Genomic DNA, 10,468 nt, shown 5'->3' on the forward strand with positions numbered 1-10,468 from the left:
GATCTCCTGACCTCGTGATCCGCCCGCCTCGGCCTCCCAAAGTGCTGGGATTACAGGCTTGAGCCACCGCGCCCGGTCGAGACAGGTGTTATAATCATCGTTTTTTTGCCCAGATGAATAAGGAGAGGGCATTCAGGCATGGTGACCCACCTGAGCCACCTCCAGGGACAAGAGATGAGCAGATTTACTTTAGAAAGGACGACAGCATCAACCACTGCCACGGCCCCCCAGATCATCTGTACTTGGCTGTCAGAACAGTCCTCCTGAAATGCCAATCACACCTGTCACTCACTGCCCTGCTCAGGACTCTTCAGTGGGCTCCCCAGTGCTCAGCATTTGGCCTGACACTCCAGGCGCCGTGTGCCTTTGTCCCCACCTACCTCTCCATTGCAAATTCTGGCCATACACCCCTGCACCCCCAAACAGTGCACTCCCATATCAGTCCACATTCTCCCCTTACAACATTTCATCCAAGACCGTGGATTCATGGCCTTAAGTTTACTTCTGGTCTGGACTTCTGTGTCAGCTCCAGAGTCTAGTTGTCTCGCTGACCCCTTCGCTTGGGTGCCAGAGAACACTGGATGTTCCAGACCCCTCGAACTCAATGCATCTAACACCTCCCCCCTACCCAACCCCTTACTCTGCTTGTCTTCCCCGTATCAGTCAACATCTCCACCATTCCTCCGGCTGCTCCGGTAGCTCTCAACTCTGCCTCTCTGACTGTGCGTTCAATCCACCACTAAGTCCTGCTGATTCTACCTCCAATGTTTTTCTTTTCTTCTAGAGACAGGGTCTCACTCTGTTACTGAGGCTGGAGTACACAACCGTGGCTCAAACTCCTGGGCTCAAGTGATCCTCCCACCTCAGCCTCCCAGATAGTTAGGACTACAGGTGCACAGCACCATGCCTGACTAATTCTAACCTTTTTCTTTTTTCTTTTTTATTTTAAGAGACAGGCTGTTGCTATGTTGCCCAGGCAGGTCTCAAACTCCTGGCCTCAAGTTATCCTCCTGCCTTGGCCTCTCAAAGTGTTGGGATTACAGGTGTGAACCACCGCACACGGCTTCCAATGTTTCTCTCACCTCTATCCATTCCCTCCCCCTGTATGTCACAACCCTAATCTAAGCCACATCTCCCATCTGGACTACCCTGCTTCCTCATCTGTGCCCCCATAAGTGCATTCTCACACAGCAGTCAGGGTGATCTTATCTGTAAACTGAATCATGCCACTCCACTGAAGCTGGGATGAAATCCAGGCTTCTAGTTTTAAGGAGCTTTCAGCGGCCAAATCTGGGACCATCTGAGCACTAAAATAATTAAGATTAATAATTAATTGTAAAATTTATTGGAAAATAATAGAAATCCAAGAGTTCCTACGAATAGTGAATCTATAAGTAAGTGGACAGAAGAATGCCAAGTGTTGACTAATAAATGTGGAGGGAGTCCTGGGGTTGAGTTACTATTCTGTAACCATTGTGATTCTTAGGCAAGAATCATCAATAGGTGTTAAGTCTCATCTATTTAACTTTTGATGTGGAATAGGATATAGTCATGGTTATAAAATACCTCCTCCTAGACTACTTGTTATAAGGGAAAAATAGTAACTATAGATTGGAGAAATCAGATAACCTTGACTTGGTGATCAAAATTAAAATCACCAAGGAGGGGCTGGGCATGGTGGCTCACTCCTGTAATCCCAGCACTTTGGGAGGCCGAGGCAGGAGGACCACCTGAGGTCAGGAGTTCAAGACCAGCCTGGTCAACATGGCAAAATCCTGTCTCTACTAAAAAATACAAAAATTAGCCAGGCATGGTAGTGGGTACCTGTAATCCCAGATACTCAGGAGGCTGAGGCAGGGGGAATTGCTTGAACCCAGGAGGGAGAGGTTGCAGTGAGCTGCGATCACACCATTGTACTCCAGCCTAGGCAACACAGTGAGACTCTGTTTAAAAAAAAAAAAATCACCAAGGAGGAACAGACAGACATGTATGGCTTTAGCTGTTAACACTGAGAAGGACACAGTATCACTTACATGGTCGTCCAGCCAGGAATGCGTAACCCATATATTATAATGAAGAAACAGCAGACAAACCCCAAATGAAGAATGTTCTATTAAAATAAAGGGGAAGATTGAGTTCTTCAATAAAGTCAACACCATGCAAGACAAAGAAAGGCTGACCATTCCCGATTAAGGGATACTAGAGAGAGACAACGACTGAATGCCATACATCATTCTTAGACTGGATCCTGTGCTAGAGGAGAAACGCCGATTACTGAGACAAGTGACAAGATGGGAGGTGAATTAGATACCACATTGGATCAGTGTGAAATTTAATGCAGTGGATAACTGTACTGTGGGAGGAAACACACACTATTTAGGGGTAGAGGAACATGAGGTCTGCAACTTATTCTCAACTAGACTGGAATCAAAGTCATCTGCATATACCTTAAATAGAGAGAGAGCCAGTGACAGAGAAGTTGTGTAAAATGGGAACACCAGATGAATCTGGGACAAAGGCTATGCAGGTGTCCGTTGTACTATTCTTGAGACTTTTCTGTAACTTTGAAATTATTTCCAAATAAAAAGTTAAACTAGGAAGGGCATAGTGGCTCATGCCTGTAATCCCTTTGGGGATTTGTAAGCACTTTGGGAGGCCAAGGAGGGTGGATCACTTGAGGTCAGGAGTTCGAGACCAGCCTGGCCAACATGGCGAAACACTCGCTCTACTAAAAATACAAAAATTAGCCAGGTGTAGTGGCGGGTGCCTGTAATCCCAGCTACTTGAGAGGCTGAGGTGGGAGACTCACTTGAACCCCACAGGTAGAGGCTGCAATGAGCCAAGATCACACCACTGTACTCCAGCCTGGGGACACAGTGAGTCTGTGTCTCAAATTTAAGAAAAAAAAAAAAGTTAACCCAAAACCTCCAGGCTCCTTACTGTGGCCCACGAGGCTCTGCCATCACCCCTGCCCAGGCCACCCAGCCTTATCTCAGCCCATCTCTCTGCACGTTCAGCTCCCACTACACGGATTGCCTTTCAGTTTTCCCACCATGGCAAGCTCTTTCCCACTCCTGGGTCTTTTGGGCCTACTCTTGCCTGTCTATGGAGTTCTCCTCCCCAACTCAGATCTCAGGAGACAGTAATTCTCACTTTCTCACAATGACCTTCTTTGACTACCTTAATCTAATTTAGATCTACAATATGCTTTTATGGCACCAAGAACTTTTCCTTCATGACACTTACCACAGTTTATAAGAGTGTATTTTGGGGGACTGCATGACGTCTGTCTTCCCCTAAAGCCAGCAATCCTGTCTGTTCCACTCATGAATGCATCTTTCCACCCCAGCGGCTGGACCTGGCACGCAGCTGGGCATTCTGTAGCCAGCCGACTGATTAAATGGTGAATTCCACCCTCCAAGTTCGTCCCCAGACTGTTGGCAGCTCTCAGAGAACACACTCTGTGGTCTCTCTCTAGCCCTGAGAACTCATTCAAGAGGTTTCGTCTTTAAAGGCTTTCTAAATTCCCCACCACTACACCGCAATTTGGAACCAAGAGGCCATGGCAGGGAGGAGGTAGCACTTGGGAGGCAAGCCGTGTTATGGGAGACATCATGCATGAGACCCAGAGAGGGGATGTCAAGAGGGCAGCTGGCTGCTCAGGCTGGCGCTCAGAGGGGCAGTCTGGGTTAGACTGAGAGAGGACCAACAGCTGGAGCTGCGCACATAAAGGAGAAGGAGTCTAAGGACAGGGCCCAAACGAGGCTGACTTAGGGCTAAGCAAGAAAAACAGCCCTGGAAGCAAAGAAGCAGTGTCCAGAGAAGTAGCAGTGATATTCTGAGACAGAAAAAGTTGTTACCAAAGGCAAGAAAGGAGGACATTTAGGTACTGAAACCTCATACATTTGGATTTTTTTCTTCCTTGTTCAAGATCAGCAGTCTGGCACCTGGTGGTTGAGGCAGGCTGGTGGGGCTAAGAGCTTGGTCTATAAACTAGCCAGGCGTGGTGGCACACGTCTGTAGTCCCAGCTACTCGGGAGGCTGAGGCATGAGAATCACTTGAATCTGGGAGGTGGAGGTTGCAGTGAGCTGAGATTGTGCCACTGCACTCCAGCCTGGACGATAGGGTGAGACTCTGGCTCAAAAAACACACAAACAAAAAGAGCTTGAACTGTGTCTGAATCCTGACTTCATAATATATTAATATCAGTTGTGTGACCTTGGGCAATGGACGTGACTTCCCGGGACTCCAAGCCCTCACCTGTACGTTGTTGAGGGGGCTGCGGTCAGAATGACATGCGATCCTCTTTGGAAGCCCTTTGAGCTATGTTTGGTCTACGGTCTAGGAAATGAATGACATCGTGGTGCATGCGCAGCGCGAGAGGGTGCACTGGTTCCAGCTCACGGGAATGTGTCCTAAGTTCAACCTTTCACCAATAGCAGTTTCAGACAAAAGTCAGAGCCCTCCAACCACCTTCTATTACATGTCCCCTTCCTCTGATGCGGCCCCTAATTAAAAACAAAAACAAAAACATACAGTGGGCAGGTTCCATTTAACATGATCCTTCCTCTAAAACCTCCTTCTGAAAAATCGGTTTTCTCCCTGTCCCCAAGGGTGCCCCAAGTCATACCATGCCAGACTTTGCGCCTCATGACTGCAATTATCCCTCAGCTGAGAGCATTTTGCACTGTTTTCCAGCCACCCATGGTGACACTCGCCTGAACACAGCTACCTTCTGTGGATATAGGTAAGTATTCTCAGGCCCCTTACTTGGGGATACCATTAATGTCTGCCCGTAGCTTTGGACCATCCCATCTCTGAAGGCAAGAGAAGTGTGTGGCTACCATTTCACAGCTTAGAAAGCACTTCCCAAACACAGCCTCCCTTTCATCCTCACGACTGCCCCGAGAGGTAGATACAGCAGGTAACAGCTACAGTGGTTTGTGTTTATCAAGCACTTACAATGTACCATGCTCTGTGTTAAGCATTTTCATATGTGATCCAACTTAAACTCATGAAAACTCTATGAAGATGATGTTTGCCACAATGATCAATGAGTGCCACCACTTTACAGAAGAGAAAAATGGAGTGGCTCGTAACTTGCCTCAGATCAAAGAGGTAGTAAGTAATGGAGCCAGGATTCAAGCCTCAGACTGACTGACTCCACAGCCACACTCTTAACCCTCCTACAATATTGCCTCGCAAAGCAAGCATTGACTTCCCACACATTATTCTACCAATTAAATTGAAGCTCAAAGAGTTAAAGTGACTTGCCCAAGCTCTTACCACCAGGAACTGGTAGAGCTAAGATCCATACTTGGATTCTCTGGCTCTGAGGCCCCTGAAACCAAAAAGGCAAGATTCAACGTTCTAGGTAAAATTTCAGAAGCAGACTTGACTTGCCGACGCTGCTCAGCCCAGAGTAGTGTTTCTTTTTCTTTCTTTTTCCGTTTGTGTGTGTGTGTGTGTGTGTGTGTGTGTGTGTGTGTGTGTGTGTGTGTGACGAATCTCCCTCTGTCACCCAGGCTGGAGTGCAGTGGCGGGATCTCAGCTCGCTGCAACTTCTGCCTCCCTGGTTCAAGTAATTTTCCTGCCTCAGCCTCCTGAGTAGGTGGGATTTCAGGCATGCACCAGCATGCCTGGCTAATTTTTGTATTTTTAGGAGAGATGGATTTCACCATGTTGGTCAGGCTGGTCTCGAACTCCTGACCTCGTGATCCGCCTGCCTCGGCCTCCCAAAGTGCTGGGATTACAGGCATGAGCCACTGCGCCCGGCCTTTCTTTTTCTTTTTTGAGACAGAGTCTCACTCTGTCACCCAGGCTGGAGTGCGGTGGCACAATCTCTGCTCACGCCAAGTTACACCTCCCAGGTTTAAGCGATTCTCCTGCCTCAGCCTCCCGAGTAGCTTGGACTACAGGTGTACAGCACCGTGCCTGGGTTTTTTTTTTTTTTTGTATTTTTAGTAGAGATGAGGTTTCACAATGTTGGCCAGACTGGTCTCGAACTCCTGACCTTAAGTGATCCAACTGCCTCGGCCTCCCAAAGTGCTGGGATTATAGGCATGAGCCACTGTGCCCAGCCCCACAGTAGTGTTTCTATGCAGGAAATCCCTCCTGGAATTTATCAGGAAATCTGTATGTTCTTTTGAATCCCAAAAATGATCAGTCAAGAAATTGGGAAAATGGGGAAAAGCATTATAATTCTCCTGTGAGAATTAATGCTTAACAATCAACATAGAGGCATTCCTGGCTTAAAGAAATCCACCGATGTCAAGTTGAAAGCAAGAGAAGGCAACGCTGACACACGGAGTCTAAAGTTAAGGTAGTGTAATCCCAGTACTTTGGGAGGCTGAGGCGGTTGGATCATTTGAGGTCAGGAGTTCAAGACCAGCCTGGCCAACATGGCAAAACCCTGTCTCTACAAAAAACCTACCTGGGCATGGTGGCACATGCCTATAATCCCAGCTACTTGGGTGGCTGAGGCACAAGAATTGCTTGAACCCGGGAGGTGGAGGTTGCAGTGTGTCAAGATCATGCCACTGCACTTGAGCCTGGGAGCTGGAGCAAGACTGTCTCAAAAAAATAAATAAATAAAGTTAAGGTAGACAATTCCAGCATATGGGACAAGAGTACCTAGGAGCCGGGCGCGGTGGCTCACGCCTGTAATCCCAGCACTTTGGGAGGCCACAGCGGGCGAATCACAAGGTCAGGAGATCGAGACCACGGTGAAACCCTGTCTCTATTAAAAATACAAAAAATTAGCCGGGCACGGTGGCGGGCGCCTGTAGTCCCAGCTACTCAGGAGGCTGAGGCAGGAGAATGGCGTGAACCCGGGAGGCGGAGCTTGCAGTGAGCCGAGATTGCGTCACTGAACTCCAGCCTGAGCGACAGAGCGAGACTCCGCCTCAAGAAAAAAAAAAAGAGTACCTAGGAGATAAGTAGCCAAAATACTTTTTGTAGCTGTTGACACACTGAAAGTATATTTGTGGCTCTCTCTGCTGTTAAGAGCGAATCATTCTCACAAATATTAATGTTTACGTGCAGTGTATTTTATACAAATCCTACAAATGATGTTCTAATAAATAACAAGTTTTGGAAACAAATAAGTCCTTAAATTGGCAATTTCTTTCCCTCTCTCTTTTTTTAAGAGACAGGGTCTTGCTCTGTTGCCCAGGCTGGAGTGCAGTGGTGCAATCATAGCTCACTATAGCCTCAAACTCTGGGCTCAAGAGACCCTCCTGCTCTGGCTTCCCAAAGTGCTGTAATTATAGGCACGTGCCACCACACTCAGCCTAAACTGGCAATTTCAACTCGTGATTCTGTATAGTGTTGTTAATCTTGTCAAATATTTGAACATTTTGTTATTTAAACACTACCCAATAATGTTCACTGGCATTTTCCAGTTATTGAATATTTGCTATGGCCTACAGTTCTTTGTAAGTACTACTAAATGTGTATTTCTTATTTATTAAAAAATACAGAAAGTGGCCGGGCACGGTGGCTCACGCCTATAATCCCTGCACTTTGGGAGGCTGAGGTGGGTGGATCACCTAAGGTCAGGAGTTTGAGACCAGCCTGGCCAACATAACGAAACCCTCTCTTTACTAAAAATACAAAAAATTAGCCGGGTGTGGTGGCACGTGCCTGTAATCCCAGCTACTAGGGAGGCTGAGGCAAGAGAATCACTTGGACCCAGGACGTGGATGTTGCAGTGAGCCGAGGTCACACCACTGCACTCCAGCCTGAGTGACAAGAGCAAAACTCCGTCTCAGAAAAAAAAGAAAAATTATGAAAAATATAGAATAACATGCTTTCAGGAATTCCCCCAAATTCCAATTTTTCATTCCCAACTCCTGAAGGTTAGTTTCCCTTTTGGGAACTTGGAAATCTTAGCCCAGAGGAACTGGATGAACTTCCCAGACAATCCAGTGGATGGCAAATGGAGAGAGGTCATCCTTGTTGGCCTCCAGGAAGGCTCTACACAGGAGCTGGTCCTGGAGTGGAGCTTCCTTCACCAACATCACCCTGGTAATGACTCAGAAAAGGTCACTCCAGAATTCTATGGGCTGAGCCTAAAGCATTGGCTTGAAGCGTGAAATGTGTGTGTCATCTCAATCATTGGTGCAAATGTTAACTTTCATCCCAGGGAGTACTGCTCTCTTCAGTGTAAAAAGCGTTTTCTATAATTCACCAGAGAAAAATGAATGCTCTCCATAAATGGAGGCCCTGTTAACCCACGGCCTTAACCCTCGTGTTCCATGCACGAGAAGTGGTACCGCAGTGCTGGCTGTGAAGTCAGGCAGGCAGGCAGGCTGGCCTGTGATCTGAATTCTGGTTCTGCCACCTACTGGCTTGTGTGACTTTGGGCAGGTTCCTTAACCTCTCAGAGACTCAATTTCTCCATCTGCAAAAATGCAGATAATGAGAATATCCATGCCACAGGGATGCTGTGAGAACTAAATTACATCAGTCACAATGCCTAGTACAGAGTAAACCCTCAATAAATGGGAGGCGTTATTATTTCCTAGTACAACAGACCCAACGGTGAAGTCAGGAAGTGAGAGCTTGGTGAAGGGCCTTGGATCCACCCGAAAGGTTCACTCGCACTGCTTCTTGGGCTAGGATTTTCCAGGTAGGTTAGGCCACTAGCTCAGGGCTGCGCCAGAAGTCTCCGCGCCTCCACACGGTTCTGTAGCGCGAGGCAGGCGTCTGGGCTGAAAGGCCACTGTTCCACGCGGGTTCCCAGGTGGGCCTGCTAGGCTGACACCCTGGTGGAAGCACTTGCCGTATGTCCTTGGGCGCTGGAGGTCCTCCGGCGCTGGCGTACAGAAGCCCTGGTGTGCCGTGTGGCTTCCGCGCCAGGGTCTCTGCGCGTGCCCGGGCCTCAACGCATGCGTGGACTTCTGGGCACCACGTGGGCGTCGCGTGGTACTGCAGAAGGCGCGAGGCGGGCTGGTACCGTGCGCCTGTCCCCGCCACAGTCCCTGCCTGGTATGGACTCGGAGGCTCAGTGCTGGCAGGACTCGGGACTCGGCACCTCTCCCGGGGTGGCAGGCACCTCGCATGGCACACTCGGGCCACTGGGCGGGTGGCCGCGTGGGTGCGTGAGGAGATGGGCAAGGCAGCCCTGTGCACCCCTCCCCTGGGCCTCTAGCAAGGCGGCCTCAGGCGCTGGATGTGGTCCAAGTGCTGCCCTAAGCCCTTCCCGCGCATTTGGGCGCCAGTGGTGAGCCAGATGGATGCTGTGGCCTTAGGTTCGGGCAGGTGTGGGGCCGCTTGCCCCAGATGTTACCGCGGTGGGTGAGCTGGGAAGCTCTTTCCGCCCTCGGGGCACAGGTAGTGGCTGGATCTTGGGGCAGCCAAGGGAGGCTTTAGGGGCCTTGGCTTGCTTGGGGAGCCCACTCACCTCCCCTTACCCTGGGGGATCGTCCTGGGTGCCCTCGGGGCCTTGCTGCCTCCCCCGGGAGCTCTGGTGTCCGGCACCGCCGTGGAACTGTGCCGGGCATTTGTCCGGAGGCCCCTCCTGGGCAGGAGCCTCCTTAGGGGCTCTGTCTTCAGCCCCTTCTCGTGGAGGGCTCTCCTCGTCATTCTCACTCCCGAATCCTGTAAGGAGAAAAGAAGAATCTGGGTACTGTTTCCTCTTCTCCTCACCTCACTGATTTTCCACAAACTTGCCCCATTTATGACTTCCAAATGGGGCAAGTTGGTGGAAAGTCTTGCAAGCGATTAAGTTGTGTATTTTTGACAGCAGGCAGAGGGTGAGGCAGGACCTTGTAGGAAACCTGTAAGACCTCAGTTTCTGATATTAGACAGTCCTGGGTTTGAATCCCAATTCCAACCATTACTTGTAGTGTAATCTTGGGCAAGCTACATAACTTCTTGTTAAGCTCTAAGACGGAGATAACCGTAATGGCAGCCTCAGATGATTCTGTCAGTGTGGTTGGTACATCCACAGGCCATCAGGGATATGTTAAATTGGAAAATCAATATAAAACTTTACCTTTAAGAAAATTTTTGGCCAGACGCGGTAGCTCACACCTGTAATCCCAGCACTTTGGGAGGCCGAGGTGGGTGGGTCTCCTGAGGTCAGGAGTTCAAGACCAGCCTGACCAACATGGTGAAACCCCATCTCTACTAAAAATATAAAAATTAGCTGGGCGCGGTGGTGGGTGCCTGTAATCCCGGCTACTCGGGAGGCTGATACAGGAGAATCTCTTGAACCCAGTAGGCAGAGGTTGCAGTGAGCCAAGATCATGCCACTGCACTCCAGCCTGGGCAACAGAGTGAGACTCTGTCTGAAGAAAAAAAAGAAAAACGTTTTTTAGCAGAGCACGATGGTTTAGCCTGTAATCCCAGCACTTTGGGAGGGAGGCCAAACAAAGCAGGATGATTGCTTGAAGCCAGGGGTTCAGGACCAGCCTGGGGCCAGGCATGCTGGCTCATGCCTGTAATCCCAGCACTTCGGGA

At 49.2% G+C, this 10,468-nt stretch overlaps 1 protein-coding gene across 1 annotated transcript in view; it reads right to left on the bottom strand.

The window, feature by feature from the left end:
* Positions 1-8,495: 8,495 nt before the first annotated feature.
* The window catches only part of BCL7C (B-cell CLL/lymphoma 7C), a 63,929-nt gene continuing 61,956 nt past the window's right edge, over positions 8,496-10,468 (bottom strand). The window contains exon 6 of the mRNA XM_011933602.1: positions 8,496-9,604. Within this exon, the coding sequence (XP_011788992.1) occupies positions 9,404-9,604 (201 nt within the window). The 3' untranslated portion in view covers positions 8,496-9,403. The remainder of the gene's footprint in view (positions 9,605-10,468) is intronic.

This window comes from Colobus angolensis, unplaced genomic scaffold (genome assembly GCF_000951035.1).
Source record: "Colobus angolensis palliatus isolate OR3802 unplaced genomic scaffold, Cang.pa_1.0 Scaffold128, whole genome shotgun sequence".
Classification (NCBI taxonomy): domain Eukaryota; kingdom Metazoa; phylum Chordata; class Mammalia; order Primates; family Cercopithecidae; genus Colobus; species Colobus angolensis.